This window comes from Notamacropus eugenii, chromosome 5 (genome assembly GCF_028372415.1).
Source record: "Notamacropus eugenii isolate mMacEug1 chromosome 5, mMacEug1.pri_v2, whole genome shotgun sequence".
Taxonomy (NCBI): Eukaryota; Metazoa; Chordata; class Mammalia; order Diprotodontia; family Macropodidae; genus Notamacropus; species Notamacropus eugenii.
In genome coordinates this window covers 22982090-23000644 of record NC_092876.1, presented here as the reverse complement: position 1 = coordinate 23000644, position 18555 = coordinate 22982090, and the positions used below count along the sequence as shown (strand labels likewise).

The 18555-nt window shown below is 39.3% G+C and overlaps 1 protein-coding gene across 1 annotated transcript; it reads right to left on the bottom strand.

Moving 5' to 3' along the window:
- Positions 1-7313: 7313 nt before the first annotated feature.
- LOC140507411 (olfactory receptor 13H1-like) lies at positions 7314-8258 on the bottom strand. The gene has a single exon (XM_072615508.1). It carries the CDS (start codon positions 8256-8258, stop codon positions 7314-7316), a length of 945 nt encoding a protein of 314 aa, XP_072471609.1.
- Between the last annotated feature and the right edge of the window lie 10297 nt (positions 8259-18555).

Below are 18555 nucleotides of genomic sequence, written 5' to 3'. Positions count from 1 at the left end.
CAAGAAGGTGGCAGTATGTCTTCTCTTTCCCACTGTCATTTGGTGGTACCAGGACAGAGGATGCTGCTGTCACCGTCACCTTCCTTGGGGACTAGTAAGCCATCTCTGCTAATGAAGCTGGGAAAGTGGGACCTGTGCCCTTGAGCATAGGCCTTGCTGTGCCACCTTGGCCCCAGTCTTGGCATCCTTCCTGGGGCTGAGAAATGATAAGATGGTCAATGGTAGAGTTTATCACATCTAAACCATGGAATTTCTTCAAGACTCTTAGGCACTAAAGAATGTATGTCAACAATCAATCACTCTACATGTAATTCATTGCATTAGCATCTATTAGCAAGAAAATGTGGAAAGCACAAAAGTATAAACTATTTCCCTTGGGGAGCTCAGAATTTGGTATATAGGCATAGAAAAACAGTCACTAATACAAGGTAACATTGTAAAGCATTGTATAGTAAAGAAGCATTGTAGCAATCCAGATGCTTGGTATGGACAATTACTGTCATGGGAGTCTAGAGAAGGGTCAGATCCAGGAAGGAGTGTCTAGTATGAAAAAATATGAAGGGTGTTCATCCCTGGTCAGCTCAAGAGGTCAGTCAACAAGATCACATCTACAAAATTGTGGTCATTTCAGGGAAGCACAGTCCAGCAAGGACATACTTGACAAAAAATGGTATATCTGAATAAGGGACTGGGAACCAAGTTGGTAAAGGGACTAGAAATGAAGCTTTATGAGAATCAATTGAAGGAAATATAGATGTTTAGGCCAGAGAAGAGAAGACCAAGTTCAGACATGGGAGATGTCTTTGAAAATTTGCAAGATTTCATGTAGAAGAAGAGGGGTTATACTTATTTGACTTGCCCTAGAAGGCTGCAAAGAAGTTACAGAAAGAAGGAACTGGGCTTAGCAGAAGGAAAAGCTTCTGAATAGATTGACTTGCCCCAAAGTGAAATGGGCTTCCTTGGCATGTGTTCTGCTCCCCATCTCTGCAGGTCTTCACAGAGAGGATGGTTGGCCATTGGCCAGTGATATGGTAGAGGGGGCTTTCATAATTCCAGTAAAATGTTGTCTAGAACACTTTTGAGGTCCCTTATGACCGTCAAGTTCTAAAAGGTCATGCTCAGGGAGATCCCCATGGAGAAAGTGGCATCGTGCCTTGCAAAGCCTTTGATTCTTAAATTTTTAAAAATCCCACCTTTTATAAGAAGCCCTTTCCCAAGCACTTTTAATCCTAATGACTTCCTTCTCTTAATTATTTCCTACTTATCCTGTACATGTGGTTTTCTATATGTTATTTGTTGTTTCTCCCATCAGATTGTGAGCTTCTTGAAGGGAAGGGACTGTCTTTTGCCTCATTTTGTATCCCTAGTGCTTTGCACAATGCCTGATTGGCTCCAGCCTTTCTGTCTTCATTTAACACATGAGTTCCAAAGACTAGCTTGCATAGAAAGTAGTCAGGTGAGGCTAGGAAATAGAAATGAAGGCCGTGGGGGAAGGGTAGGAAGAAGAGATGAGAAATTAATTGGGCAGGTGATAATGTGGAATTAAAAGGTAAAGATGTGGAATGGTCAGGGGAGAAAACAGGAATTTGGTAAAATAAGACTGAAAGTATACATGGAAGAGACATAATTAGCTGTGGCAGAATTGGACAGGGGAAGAGAAGTGGGCAGATGAAGAGAGGAAGTGGGAAAGGGTAGGCTAAGGTGATAAGATTTTGTTGTGATGTTTACTTGTAATTATGACTCTCTTTAACCAGTGTAATTCTGGATCTTCATATTTTATATTTTCATCTCCTCCCCTACAATATAAGGTTGAAAGGATTTGTAGTATATGGGGCAATACAGGAAGTGTGTAGAGGAAGACAAAGAGTAGGGAGTGAGATATAATCAATTTTCAGAGAACTGGAAATTAGGCAGAGTAAAAGTCATCCAGGAATATCAAGAAGGAGGCTAAAGAATTGAGTAAAATAAAGGTAGAACTGTCTAGGGGAGGAGAGGAAATGATGAAAGAGGGAGAGACTCTGATTTTGCTGGTAGGACTTGGTCATGAGAGTGAATTCTGAATATATTTGGTTAAATCTGGAACCCACCCTACTTTCCTACTCAATTCAGTAATCCAATAAACATTCTTCAAGGACCTACTATGGACTAGGCACTGTGCCACAACCTCTCATATCTCTATTTCATTTAACTTGGGAAATATGAACTTCATATTTTCAGAAAACTTCCAGAAGTTAGATTGGATAAAGATACCTGGATAGTCTGAAGCTAGAAATATTGAGGAGTTCTTGCAGTACAAGATAATTTTTCATTTAGTTTCTTAGCATCATCCATGTTGAAGGCAACATCTGTTCAGAAGAATACTGGGAGGTAGGTGGTGGCAAGAAGATGGAGTGGATTCTAGTGATGAGCTCAGAATCTACCAGCAGGAAGGGAGAGAATCCCATTGCCTGGAATATAGTATTGGGCCATGTGATTGAATGGAGAGATTTATTATTCATGACATAATGTTGTTCTGAACTGTATATGAGTTTGGCCATTCACCTGAAAGTTTCTTTCATTTGACAGTATTTCAAGTACTTGCCTAGTTCTTTTTTTTTCATGATGGATAGCATGTCCCCTCTTGAGATCACTTTCTCAACTTGATCTTATATTTACAGGTTGGAATCCAAAAAGAAGTGTATTATCACTTAATTCCCCCCAGATTCTATGGATAACTGTGTAAGGTTGCTATTTTCTAGCATTGTTGCTCTTGATCTCCCATCATTGTATTCTTCATTAATTATCAGCCAGAGTAATTCAGCTTTTGGAAAGGGCAGTATTTGAGAAACAGGTAAAGCAAGGACAGTTGTTAATAGAAATGTGTCTCCAACATGGGGTACATTCTCCTCTTATACACATGTTGTCCTTAAATAGAGTTGGCTCAAACTTAGAGGACGTATCTGGAACAAAAGTCTACCCACCACTCCTGGTTATTGACCATCCTTTTCTCTCTTTTTGGGATCTTCATGAAGTTTCCTTTAGGTGTAGCTCTCTATTCAGTTTCAAGAATCGGTGTCTTTGTAGAATTCTGAAGCTGTATTTCCTTGATGTGTCTCACTTGTCCTTGATATTTCTCTCAGCTCTTGATGTATATGCTGTCAGTCAGTCAGTTCTGTTTCAGGGTCACTGCCATTCACTATGATAAGAGATCTAGATCTTCTAACTTATCAAAATTCACAAGTTCATGACCTTTTTAATGTGGAAGAGTGAGTGGCAATTTTTTTGAGGAAGACTTCACCATTGAATTCAGCCATCACTCTACTGACTTGCTACTGGAATGTGAGATTTCAAACTAGCTTGCTGTGTTATATATGGGATCATATTCTTATTCTTTCAGTAATCAAAGAGATTTCTTTTTGTATTGGATCATCCATCTTCATGTGATAATAAAGGACTTTACCAAAATGATTAAGAAATTTTTTAAATCTAATTCCTACCATTGATGGATTAATTCAATCTAACTGACTAGGCCTTCTGTAATTATGTTAATTGGAATGGGGATGGAAATTTTCACAATTACATATGTATACAAGACTGCTTTGAAATACAGTATGGCATTTAAACTTGATATAATATTGATCCTTTAATGAAGGCATTGTGAAATTTATATAAAAAAACTTGCTAGGTTACAAGGGCAAAATGATAGATGGTATTACTGAATTTGTGGATGATATGAAGCTGGAAGAAATAGCTAACACATTGGATAGCAGAATCACTGTCCAAAATGATTTTGAGTGACAAGACCTATTTAATAATGTAAATGTTATAGTGATGAAAATGGGGTCCTATACTTGGGTAAAAATGACTTCACACACACAAAATGCACCAAATCACTATCAATTAGGGAAATCCAAAAGAAAACAACTCTGAGGTTCCACCTCACAGATATCAGATTAGTTAACATGACAAAAAAGGAAAATGACAAATGTTGGAGGGGGTGTGGGAAAATTGGGACATTAATGCATTATTGGTGGAGTTGTGGACTGATAAACCATTCTGGAGAGCAATTTGGAACTATACTCAAAGGACAATTAAATTGTTCATATCCTTTGATCCAGCAATAGCACTACTAGGTCTGTACCCCAAAGACATAAAAAGGTAAAAGGACATACATGTACAAAAATATTTATAGCAGCTCTTTTTATGGTGGCAAAGAATTGGAAATTGAGGAGAAGTCCAATCAATTGAGAAATGGCTGAACAAGTTGTGGAATATGATTGTGATGAAATACTGTTGTGCTATAATAAACAATGAGCAGGATGCTTTCAGGAAAACCTGGAAAGACTTACATTAACTGATGCAAAGTGAAGTGAACAGAACCAGGAGAACATTGTATATAGTAACTGCAATATTGTATGATGATCAACTGTGAATGACTTAGCTGTTCTCAACAATACAAAAATCCAAGAGAATTCTGAAGGAACTATGATTAAAAATGCTCTCTACATCTAGAGAAAGAACTGATGGAAATCTGAATGCAGATCAAAGCATACTGTTTGTGATTTTTTTTAAACTTTATTTTTCTTCTTTTTTGTCTGTTTTTTTCAAAATATTACTGATATGGAAATATGTTTTAACAACTGTATATGTATAATCTTTACCAAATTCTTTGAATTCTTAATGAGAGGGTAGGTGGGGGATGGTGGGAGAGACTTTGGAGCTCAAAAGTGTAAAAAACCCATCAAAGTTTATAAAGTTCATTTTTACATGTTAGTGGAAAAAATAAAATATTAAAATCTAAGGAGTTGAGAGGAAGGAAATATTAGTGTGGTCTAAAATGTTTGGGGATGATTTCATGGTTCTGGTGAGACCTCAGCTTCGAAAATGAAAAATATATGTATGGTATAGTGTGTGTTTATATGTGCATGCATGCATGTGTGCATGTATGCATGTGCATGCATATGTATGTGTATCCCCATTTCAGATTTAACAGATCTGGAAACCATTTTAACTATCAGACATCAAGGTTGTCTGAATATCGTAGTCTATTTTTTGGAGGTGGGATTCCATATTACTATTCTCCCTTTAACAAGAACTTTTTATGAAGTAGATAGTGCCTGTCTTGTGAGTAATCAGAGTAGATGGTACATCTCTGCCATCTGCTTCAGAATAGACTGTGAATAGAGATCCTCCTTCTTCTTAAAGAGATAGAGTCTTGCTCTCCTCTACCCTGGTCAGATCACACCTAAAGCATTGTGTTAACTTCTGAATGCTCCATTTCAGCAAGGATATTGACAAATAGGAACATATCCTGAAGGACACCAGAATGGTGAAGAAAATAGATTTTATGCCATGTGAGGACTAGTTGAAGATCATGAAAATTTACCTTGAAGAAGAGATAACACAGGGTAAATATCATTATTGTCTAAGCAATTGATACTCTGTCATAAGAAGGAAAAAATAGGCATGTTCTGTTTGTGACCAGAGATTAAAAACTAGAGTTTTGGGTGGAAGTTGTGGAGATGCAAATTAATACTTTGTAATAAGTTATTCCAAAACATCAAAACTCTCTCAAATTGGAATGGATTGTCTTGGGAAGAAGTAGTCCCCACCTTCCCTCATTTGTGGAGATTTGTGAACAGAAGGTAGGTGACTAGAAATGCCATAGAGATGGTTTATATTCAGACAAAGATTGGAATGAAAGAACTTCGATGTTTCTTTTCACTCAGATGTTATATGATTCTGCATGAGGAATGTAGAGGACTCCTAGAAATAGCTTAATGTTTGGAAGACTGCCTATGATTTTGAAAAGCAAAAATAAAACAAACAAACAAAAAACCTATGGCTTCCAGATGCTTTAAGGGCAAGGTGTAACCTAAGAATGAGGAGCTGTCTGAAGTGCTGACCAAATTGTCCAATGTGCTCGTGCTCAGGGGTTGCACCTAGGTACACGAGAACCTTCAAGGTTTGAAAGGGCACTGGGGAAGACAAAAATAAAGTATAAATTTTAAGAGAAGTGATGCTGGTTCTTTTGGCAGCTCTTTGAAGAGTAACCAAGGTTGTGGAACTGTGGAGGAAGTTATCTGAGGGGAAAGTACTATTTATGTAATAGTTCGGTAGGTTATGGTAACAAGGAAGATTTCTTTCCTTGTGTCAGCATTACAGACAAGGATGGGGATAATGTGAATAGCAGCTCGCTTTACTGCATGCTGTAGACAAAGAAAGTACCTAGCTGACTGTAATTCAGTTGTATTTTGATGTAATTATAAGCATACAGAGGTAGAGTGAATCAGGTTAATTTGAGGCAGAGGAAGATTGGTGATTGTTGATAGTAAATAGACTGTCCACAATTATGTAGGCTTTGAGTGTATTTATTTGTTCATGGGGAGTGATTCTTATAGTCATAGATTCAGAGTTTGAAGAACTTGGGCTTTAACAACATGTAGTTCAAACCTCTCATATTTTAGATGAAGGAAATCAAGAAGTTAATTGACATAATCAACGTCTTCCAGGTGGTAAATGATGGGGTCAAACCACAGGTCTTCTGATTAAAAGCCCATTGCTATTTCCACCATAATTCCACCATGCCTTGTGTGGGAAAGATGTGGCTTCATTAATCGGGAAGCGTCTCCAACTTGGACATTGCTTCTATATCTTTTTTTTTAATAGTGATCCATAAGAAGGAGGTTGAAGGAATTGTATGTCACATCTGGGTTTTTCTTTCTCCAAGGTACCTTGGTGCTGTGACAATGCTTGGCACCTCTGTAGTGGCATGGGGGAGGGGGTTGTCAATCTTTGGAATAAAAGACTTTTCTGACACTTCTCATTCTACATCTCTGAGATTGTAATTGTCAAAGTATCTGGCCCATTTACATTAGGGCATGTTTGAAAGTGCCATGGGCAGAGTGTAGTGATACAGTATCTTATCTCAGAATGTGGGGAGTTCTGAGCTGCAGTAAACTAAGCTGCTTAGGTGTCCACAGTAAGTCCATTACTAATATGGGGATTACACAGAGACAGAGGTTGATCAGGCTGCCTAAAGAGGAGATAACTAACACAGGTTGCAAATAACACATCAAAACTCCCATACTCATTAGTGATGGAATTGGAGCGTTGATTGACTGCTGCACATTCAGCTTTGGTCATATAGGGAGATTCAGTTAAAAGAAACAAACAGAAGGTACCACAGAACAAAGGATCCTGAAAGTTGGAGGAATCTGTGTAAAACCAATGATTGACATGATAATCACAGTCACTTTCTTTTTCAACAGTTATATTTTAACAAGTGGTCCCATCATCTTTGGGCTATAGAAAAGGGTTCCAAAGATCTCTTACTAGGGGACATTCTTCTCTCCCAATAGTTTCTGTAAGGCCCCCTTCACATCCTTGTTTCGAAGGCTGTAGATAAGAGGGTTGAGCATGGGTGTCACAACACCATAGAGCATGGAGACAATCTTGTCCCTGTCCCTGTTGGTTTTGTCCTTGGGCATCATATACATGGAGATTGCTGTACCATAGAAGATAATTACCACAGTGAGGTGGGAGCTACAGGTAGAAAAAGCTTTCTTTTTACCCTCTGCTGAATGCATTTTCAGCACAGCCCCAAGGATGTGTCCATATGAAGCAAGGATGAAAGCAAAAGGTGCCAGCAGAGTCAGGGAACTGGTCATCATAATCAACAATTCATAAATCTGAAGATCGTTGCAAGCAAGTTTGAGGATGGCCAAGAGTTCACAGGAGAAGTGGTTGATGATGTGTTGGCCACAGAACTGTAATGGCATGGTCAGGACTGGGACTACAGTGAAAAGAAAAGCTGAGAACCAGGATGCTCCTGCCAGCTGAGCACACAGCTGGGGACCCATTCTCACTGAGTAGCGTAAAGGGTCACTAATGGCTATGCAACGGTCATAGGCCATAATAGCCAGCAGGAGGCATTCCACAACCCCCAAGTAGAGGCCAGCACACATCTGTGCCAAGCACTGGCCCAGGGAGATGATAGGAATTCTGACTAAACAGTTAATGATCATCTGAGGCACACTAGCTGAAGTGTAGCACATGTCCAGGAAGGACAGGTTGCTGAGGAAGAAGTACATGGGAGTGTGGAGCCGGGAATCATAGTGGATCAAGAAGAGAATAAGAGTGTTCCCCAGCAAGGTGACAAGATAAGACATCAAGAGCAGCCAGAAGAAGATGGCCTGAGCCCTGGGGTACTCTGAAAGCCCAAGCAGAATGAAATAGGTCACGGCTGTGTCATTTCTTCCATTTCTTCCTTCCATCATTTTCCTTCTTTATTTTTTTGTCACTAAGTGGAAAAACAAAACAAAATAAGTTTCATTGGATCACACCTACATTTTGTATTTTTCACACCAGACCAGCTTACTTTGATCATTTCACTATTATAGTGCTAAGTCCCTGTGCTTCTATGAAGTTTTCCACATTGCAGTAGAATCTTCCCAAGTTACTGAGGACAGAAAAATTACTCACCTGGAATCCAGTCATTTGGTGACAATCCATGCTTTAGTTAATTACTTAATAAAACTAGTCCTCTAATGATAGATACAACTCCATTTTTGGCTTTCTAATTGGAAATGTTCTACCTTGATAGGACCTGAAAGATCGTATATTTCAAAGACTGCAGTCTTATGATAACCTACATAATGGTAACTTTTTCATAAAGAATTAAGGGAATCATAATGGTACAGCAGAAAATACTGGCTGTAGTGTTAGATTGTTGTTATTAAGCTGTTTCTGTAGTTTCTTACTCTTCCATGTCCCCATTTGGGGTTTTCTTGGCACAGACACTGGAGTGATTTTTCATTTCCTTCTCCAGCTCATTTTATAGTTGAGGAAACTGAGGCAAACAGGGTGAAGTGACTTGCTAGTAAGTGTCTGAGGCTAGACTTGAACTCAGGAAGCTGAGTTTTCCCTGATTCCAAGACCATTTCTCTATCCACTGTGCCAGCTAGCTGCCCTAAGTATTAAATTACTTGGTTTCCATTCCCATCTCTGCTGCTTCAGTCAATCAATCAATGAGAATTGTTTGTACCTGTTTCATGCTGGGTATTTTGTTAAGGGCTGTGTATAAGATAGGAACTGGGATGGGGATTGGACTGGTGATTTTATTGGTATAGAGATATACCAGATGAGTAAATGTCCTCTACATGACAGGACAGCACTTTGTCCGCTATCAAGAGGTTTAGCAATTTGTTCAATATTGATAGCCAGTATGTATTAGAAACAGAACTTGATCTAAAGTCTTCTTAGGTCAGGTCTGCTTTCTACCTACTATTCTCAGATGCCTCTCTGTAGAGATGCTGGGGATGCAACGACAAAATAAAATCATTTCTGCCTTCAAGGAGATCATATTCTTCCAGGAAGACAAATTGCTTAATACTTCATGATCTTGGACAGATCACTCTGAGCCTCAGTTTCCCCATCTGTAAAATGAGGGTGTTGTACTGGATGCTTTCTGAGGAGCTCTAAATTTCTAAGCCTGTGATTTTGATGAAGATTAGAAATTATGATGACTATCAAAAAGCTATTCATTTGTACATTGCCCTTTATAATTTTAACCCAGTTGGAGATAGCAGAGCATCATGAGAAAAGCCCTGGAATGCAAGTCAGGAGTCTCAGTTTCTAATTGCATTCCCATCACTAATTTTCTCTATGGCTTTGGGAAAGGCATCCCAGATCTCTGGGCTGGGGTTTTAGTAGATGCTCTCTTTAGCTCTGATACTATATGTCACATGTAATTCTACCTGAGCCACACCACAGCCTTTGGAGGGAGGGAGCCCAAATCTTCTCATCATTGTGCAGGTGAGAAAACTGAAGTAGAAATCTTGCCAGTGTGATCATGCAAATAAATAGTTCAGCACTTAAATGCACATCCTACATATTGGAATTGGTGTTTCCTTTTCTCCTTTTTCTACTACTTTCTCACCTAGAAGTAGGTAAAGACTTTTGTCCACCTTGACATGACTCACAGTCTAGAGTGGAAGACACTGTCCCTTAACTAGGACACTTTACCCCAGGGTCCAAACCACTCCTAGTAAAGTGGAGAGAAAATTGGGCTTAGAGCAGGACTGAGATTCTAGACTCAGTCCCATTGCTTGTTAGGTGTAGCAACTTCTTTTAGAGTCTCAATTTCCTCATTTGTAAAGTGGGAATAGCCCAGTAAGACTTTCATATGTGTCTCAGAGGTCTGTTTTGAAATTCAGATAACACCCCCGAACAGAAAATACTTCAGAAATGTGGACTTTGATTTTTAGCTAAGGAAGCATTTTCCCCTGACATTCAAAGACAATAAGGGATTTCCTGGAGAGGTTCATAGGATGTCAGAGAGAATCACTCACCCAGAGTCCAAATTCCTGTCTCAGTTCTTTAAAGGTACAAATCTGGCTGTGTCCAATCTGCTTACACCCTGATGAAAAATTGTCAGGAGTTTTAATATTGCTTATAAATGTATCTTATCATTGAGATGATATTGATCAGAGGAAGTCTGATTCTGGAAGGAGCATGAAATTCAAGAAATTAGTAATAAAAATAACATACACACATTACTGTTTGCAAAGTGTTTTACATATTTGATCTCATTTGATCCTCACAACAACGGCATGAGGTAGGTGCTTTTCTTACTTCTACTTTATAAATTTGGAAACTGAGGCAAACAGGAGTGAAGTCACTTTACCCAGGGTCATGCAGATACTAATTTGAACTCAAATGGATTTGAATTAGCTGGGTGTGAACTCAGGTTCTTGACTTCAGGCTCACCACTTCATCAGCTGTGCCACTGAATGGTCTCTAATCATTACTATAATAAAGGCAACCATTTTCAATGAGAGAGTTTTAGATAGACCTCTGTACTGGAGGACATGAAAGCTAGGTGTAGCTCCATCTTTGCTGTAAATCTGCTGTAGTACTCTGAATAAGTCACTTACCCCCTTTAAGCCTCAGTTTTCTCATCTGTAAAATATAGGGGTAAGATGACCATTTCCACTTTTGCCTATGATCTTGCAATCTGTCATCTGTGAAATCAAATGAGGTTGAAATATAGGCCCTTGAACACTTCATCCAGTCTTGAAGCAGTGTGGGGTAGTAGGAAGGACAGTCCATTGGCATCAGAGGATCCTGGTTCAAGTAGACACTGCTGCTTCTTAGCTGTGTTTTATTTTCAGCCTGGTCACTTACTTTTCCTAACTGAAAAGCAAGGGACTGGATCCAGTGAACTTGAAAGTTTCTCCTGGCCATTGAATTCTATTAAGAAGAAAGGACAATGGACCTGGAGCTAGGAGATCTGAGTGTAAGTCCAAGTTCTTCACTTTATTAAAGTTTTGACCCTGAGAAAAGCCATCCCTGTAACTCTTCAAGGCACAATCTGCTCATCTGTTGGGGAAGTGCTGGACCCAGAGTCAAGAAGACTTAAGTTCAAGTCTAGTGTCAGACACTTATTAGCTGTGTGACCCTGGGCAAGTTATCCAATCCCTATCTGTCTCAGTTTCCTCATCTTTAAAATGGGGATAATAAAAACACCTGCTTCACAGAGTTATTGTGAGGATCACATGAAATGACATATAAACCACTTTGGAAATCATAAAGAGTGTCATCCTTAATCGTCAACATATGGATTGAGTTACATTATTTGACAGGTATTATGTGAAGAAAGCAAATTACAACCCTTATAATGTATATAAATAGAACCTGTTATAACTAAAGCATGTTCCCCAGATGAGAAGCCAGAGCTCTATTTATTGCTACAGGTTCCCTTCTCTCTACCCCTGCCACACTGCTATGACCAGGAAAGTCTCTCCCTTGACATTCCATGATGTTATCACTGATGTTTCAAAAAACTGTAGGTCTGGGATTTGTAACTGCATTAACTTGAAAGAAAACCCAGGCATGGAAAATCGATGCAAATGAATCAATTTGATCATTAGCCAACAGTACCTGGAAGAAGGGTCTTCATTCATGAAGACCAAAGGGACCCTCTGTTTCTGATATCTCTATTTGGCATTTAGTGAGATGCATCTCTATTGGGAGGATGGACACTTCTAGAGAGGGAGATTGTTCCATTAGATCCCTGAAAGGGAAGTGAGTCATTTGAAAAGATGAATACCAGAAGCTTTTCTCTTGAATGAACTTTGTGGGAAAGGCCTCACAACTCTTTAAGGCACAGCCTCCTTACCTGTTGAGGCAGCTAGATAGTGTCACAGTGGATTAAGTGTTGAAACTGGAGTCAGGATGATCTGAGTTCAAATCCAGCCTCAGACACTTACTAGCTGTGCCACCCTCAGCAAGTTAATCAACCTCCAGAAAAGCTTCCTTCCAGATTGCTAGAGGTAGGGTCCTTTGATTCTCTAAGTTACAGGGAAGCAGATATTGGCTCAGTAGAAAAATTCTCAAGGAAACAGAGCTGGGGGAGCAGGATGCCTCACAAGAGAGTGAGCTCTCTGTCCTGAGAGGTTTCTTAGAAAGTGCAGCTTCCATCAAATTGAGGATGGAGTCCTTAAGGAGAGGCATTTGAGATGACCATTTCCACTTTTGCCTATGATCTTGTAATCTGTCATTTGTGAAATCAAATGATGTTGAAATATAGGCCCTTGAACACTTCATCCAGCCTTGAAGCAGTGTGGGATAGTAGCAAGGACACTCCATTGGCATCAGAGGATCCTGGTTCAAGTAGACACTGCTGCTTCTTAGCTATGTTTTATTTTTAGAGTAACCATCTCTAGGGCAATGGGGCCGAAGGTGGGGAGTGAGGAGGGAAGAAAGAAATGTACCTCGTAATTTTGTTGTATATTTGAAAGGAGTAGCAAGTTGTGCATAGCAAATTTGCAGTTTCATGTACAGTCATCTTTTAAATTGTATTATGTTATGGAAATGCTTGTTTTATTCCACAAATTAAATATATATATTTTAAATAAATATAGGTCTAGAGAAAGTGTGGTCAGACAACCTGACTCCTTCCATCCAAGTTGTTCTTTGAACTTGATTCATAGTTCCTCATGTTAAGAGGAATTCAGATGCACCATACATTCAGAGGAGAAGATATTTCAGGCTGAATAGAAATTTTATAGATAGAGAAGGGGAGGAAAGATGTCCCAGGCAAGTTTGAGGGTGAAGGCTCTTGGGTTTTGACTCTTTCCAGGCGGATGACCTCACAGCATCACAGATAAGAGCCTAGAGAATTAGAGCTTGGAGGGACCTTATCGCTCATCTAGCCCATGCCTTTCGTTCAAAGGATATTCCATTTGCATGAAGAAATTGAGACCCAAGGTTACAAGGGTAAGTGTCACATCTAAGATTCAAACTGAGGTCCATTGACAATAAATCCAGGAACTTTTCTAGTACATCACAACCCTAACTGCAATTTATGGAATCAGAAAACTGGAACTCTTCCCTTGAAAATTTGAAAGTTTATATTATCTCATTGAACTGGAAAGGACTTTAGAAGTCCTATCTCTCCCCACCTCCACTGATCTACTGAAGCATAGTCATGCCTATACTACTCCTCACAACTTCTTCAAAACCTCTCAGGAGAGAGAGCTCATTCCTTTATGAGCGAGGCTATTCCTCAACTCTGCTCCCTTGAGAGCTTTTCTATTCAACTGGTATCTACTTCCCTGTAATTTAGAGACTCAAAGCATTAAGATTCTAGGTTGTTGGAAGGAAACTTAGAGATCCTATAGTGTCATCTCCTCATTTACTGATATAGAAGCTGAGGTGAAGAGACTGCAGGTAACTTGCCCAAAGTTGTAGAAATAGTGGCAATCAAAGGTAGGACATGAGCTCAGGTCTTTGTTCTTCATATGCACTGTTCCTTCTACTATGATGGTTCTGAATTCTCCTTCTTAGAGTTGTGCAGAACTATCCTAATACCTCTTCCATGTGACCAGAAATAGGCCACTCTCTGTGGTTTTATACATCTTGGCCTTCTCCATTCTCAAAGTCCTGCTACTGTTTGGTTTAGAGCTCCCTCATCCCCCTACCCACTCTTCTGGATGTGCTAAAACCTATTCAAGTGATCATGTGTGACAATGAATCAGGTTCACCAAACAATTCTACAGGATCATCATGAATCAGTTAATTCGGTTGAATCAAACACTAATTCTATGGTGAGGAAAACCAAACACATTTAAATCAGTCTGTACCAAAAGAATTGACTGATTGTCATAAGTTTGTTATCCTGAATTTGGCTCTGTGTCCTCACACTATTCAATAGACATGGTTTCCTGTAAAAAAAAGTGGAAGCAGTCTGGCTTTGAACCTGTAACCTTAGTCTGATTTTTTTTGAGTCAATGGGTCTTAGTTGCTAGAATGTTGGACTTGATATTAGGAAGATTTGTGTTCTAATCTTGCCTTTCACTTTTACTAGTTATGTGTCAATAGGAAAATTATGGCCAATTTGTATCTCAATTTTTCTCATCTATAAGATTACCATGATGGGACTATCACAAAATTCAAATGAAACAGTCAAAACGGTCAGGCCATAAGTCTTAGCTTGGCTGTTGTCTTGTTGTGTGACCAAAGTCAAACCATTTCACCTCTCTTGTTTCTTTGAAAGGAGGACCGAAGGAGGCATCTACCAAAGATGCAGCCCAGGGCTGACCTTGTTTGTTCTATACTTTTAGGTTTCTTCTAGCTCTGACATTCTGATTCTACCATACTATCATGCATCTGAGGTCTTCCATCTGTATGGCCTTCTACTAGTCATGTAATCTCCCTGAACCTCAGTTTCCTCATCTGGAAATGAAGTTATTTGACTAAATGGCTTCTGAAGTTGCTTGTAGCTTTATATCCATGATCCTACAGTTATATATTTTAAAGATCTTCCCAGCTTTGACATTCTATATTCTAGAGGCTTCTAGGTGACAATGAATGGAGGCCTTGACTTGGAGCCCAGAAGACCTGAGTTTGCATGCTGATTCCAACATTTACTAGCTGCGTGGTCCTGGAAAAGTCATTTACTCTCTTTGATCCTCAGTTTCCTCATCTATAAAATGGGCATAATCATAGTGCCTACCCAGGACTGTATGAGGATAAAATGAAATGATGGCTCTAAAGCACTTTGCAAACCTTAGGGTACTGTATAAATACATGTTAGATGCATCCTTCTTATTCTTATTATAAAATAATTTACAAATCTGCTGCCTTTTTGTCCCAATATTTTATATTTATGATACCTTTAACCTGTGATATTATTTTATGAAGATAAGTCTCCCAAGAATATCTGTCTGTTTCATAACTTTGCCTCTTGTATGTTCATCCACAGCCCTTTATATTCTTCTCTACTCCTTAGCCTCTTACCCTTTACTCCTATAATTTGCCCAAATGTTTGGGAGAGAGTTTCTTAAAGCTGGCCCTCTTTCCATACCCTTCCCTCTTACCTCTGATCCATAAATCTGTTCTTCACCAAGTCCCCCATGAACATACAACCAAAACAGAAAGTCTTCTCCAAGGATATCCTGCCCATCTTTCCCAGTAGCATAACAGGAGGCTTCAGAGAACATAAGAGGAACAGGTGAGACTCAGTTTTCCAAATGCAAAAAATGTTTGGAAAGTTGGATTTCCCAACTTCCTCAAAGTCAAGTTCTCCCTCTTTCTCTCTAGCCACTCTTTTCCAATCCCTGACGCAGTCACAGGGGAATCCCCTTGCAATGGAGGGCTGGCAATGGGAATGAGCCAAAAAAAAAAGGAGAATACTAATTAGAGGAGGAAAAATTGACCTTTACTTCTTCTTTTTCTTTTCTCCAGGGGCTACGAGAGGGGTCCTCCAAGGGACGGAGAACTCATTAAAATGAGAAGTGTGAAAAATGGCTTGGGACTCAAAAGTAAACTTTCTGACTCATTTAGAGTCATTAATGGGAAGATAATCAAGATACAGTTTTTGAATCCACTCAGAAAATTAAGTGATCCAACTACTGGAAAACATCGTATGACAGCTGAAGTGTGTGTTTGTGTGTGTGTGTGTATGTATGTGTGTGTATGTATGTTTGTGTGTGTATGTGTGTTTGTGTGTGTATGTGTGTGTATGTGTGTGGGTGTGTATGTGTGTATGTGTGTCTGTGTGTGTATGTGTGTATATGTATGTGTATGTATGTATGTGTGTATGTGTGTATGTGTGTGTGTGTATGTGTGTGTGTGTATGTGTGTATGTGTGTGTGTGTGTAGTGGGGCAGGTCACACCGTAGAAGACTGGTTAGTTCATTAGTTTGATTGATTCAGTCATAGAGTATTGAATTACAGAGTGGGAGGGATCCTTAGAACATACGGTGTCAGAGATGGGAAAGACTTTCAATGACTTTCTGGTCCATCACTCTCATTTTATCTAAAACCATCTTAGAATTTTAGCTCTTATTAACATTTTTTTTATATTTTATTTTATTATTTTTATTTATTTATTTATTAAACTTTTAACATTCATTTTCACAAAATTTTGGGTTCCAAATTTTCTCCCCTTTTGTCCCCTTCCCCCCAAACACCAAGCATTCTAATTGCCCCTATGACCAATTTGCTCTCTCTTCTATCATCCCTCCCTGCCCTTGTCCCTATCTTCTCTTTTGTCCCTTAGGGCCAGATAACTTTCTATACCCCTTTGCCTGTATTTCTTATTTCCTAGTGGCAAGAACATTACTCGACAGTTGATCCTAACACTTTGAGTTCCAACTTCTCTTCCTCCCTCCCTCCCCACCCCCTCCCTTTGAAAGGCAAGCAATTCAATATGGGCAAAATCTGTGTAGTTTTGCAAATGACTTCCATAATAGTCGTGTTGTATAAGACTAACTATATTTCCCTCCATCCTATCCTGCCCCCCATTACTTCTATTCTCTCTTTTGATCCTGTCCCTCCCCATGAGTGTCAACCTCAAATTGCTCCCTCCTCCCCATGCCCTCCCTTCCATCATCCCTCCCAACCCTGCTTATCCCCTTATCCCCCACCTTCCTGTATTGTAAGATAGGTTTTCATACCAAAATGAGTGTGCATTTTATTCCTTCCTTTAGTGGAATGTGATGAGAGTAAACTTCATGTTTTTCTCTCACCTCCCCTCTTTATCCCTCCACTAATAAGTCTTTTGCTTGCCTCTTTTATGAGAGATAATTTGCCCCATTCCATTTCTCCCTTTCTCCTCCCAATATATTTCTCTCTCACTGCTTGATTTCATTTTTTGAAGATATGATCCCATCCTCTTCAATTCACTCTATGCATTCTGTCTCTGCGTGTGTACATGTGTGTGTGCATGTGTGTGTGTGTAATCCCACCCAGTACCCAGATACTGAAAAGTTTCAAGAGTTACAAATATTGTCTTTCCATGTAGGAATGTAAACAGTTCAACTTTAGTAAGTCCTTTATGACTTCTCTTTGCTGTTCACCTTTTCATGCTTCTCTTCATTCTTGTGTTTGAAAGTCAAATTTTCTTTTCAGCTCTGGTCTTTTCATCAAGAATGCTTGAAAGTCCTCAATTTCATTGAAAGACCATTTTTTCCCCTGAAGTACTATACTTAGTTTTGCTGGGTAGGTGATTCTTGGTTTTAGTCCTAGTTCCTTTGACTTCTGGAATATCCTATTCCATACCCTTCTATCCCTTAATGTAGAAGCTGCTAGATCTTGTGTTATCCTGACTGTATTTCCATAATACTTGAATTGTTTCTTTCTAGCTGCTTGCAATATTTTCTCCTTGACCTGGGAACTCTGGAATTTGGCCACAATGTTCCTGGGAGTTTCTCTTTTTGGATGTCTTTCAGGTGGTGTTCTGTGAATTCCTTGAATATTTATTTTGCCCTCTGGTTCTAGAATCTCAGGGCAGTTTTCCTTGATAATTTCATGAAAGATGATGTCTAGGCTCTTTTTTTGATCATGACTTTCAGGTAGTCCCATAATTTTTAATTGTCTCTCCTGGATCTATTTTCCAGGTCAGTTGTTTTTCCAATGAGATATTTCACATTATCTTCCATTTTTTAATGCTTTTGGTTTTGTTTTGTGATTTCTTGGTTTCTCATAAAGTCATTAGCCTCCATCTGTTCCATTCTAATTTTGAAAGAACTATTTTCTTCAGTGAACTTTTGAAGCTCCTTTTCCATTTGGCTAATTCTGCTTTTGAAAGCATTCTTCTCCTCATTGGCTTTTTGAATCTCTTTTGCCAATTGAGTTAGCCTATTTTTCAAGGTGTTATTTTCTTCAGCATTTTTTTGGGTCTCCTTTAGCAGGGTGCTGACCTGCTATTCATGCTTTGACTACGTCTCTCATTGCTCTTCCCAGCTTTTCATCCACCTCTCTAACTTGATTTTCAAAATTCTTTTTGAGCTATTCCATGGCCTGAGCCCATTGGGTGGGCTGGGATACAGAAGCCTTGACTTCTGTGTCTTTCCCTGATGGTAAGCATTGTTCTTCCTCATCAGAAAGGAAGGGAGGAAATGTGTGTTCACCAAGAAAGTAACCTTCTATAGTCTTATTTCTTTTCCCTTTTCTGGGCATTTTCCCAGCCAGTGACTTGACTTCTGAATATTCTCTTCACACCCACTTTGCCTCCGGATCCTCCCAGACAGCACTTCGTGTCTGAGATTCAAATGCTGCTTCCTAGCC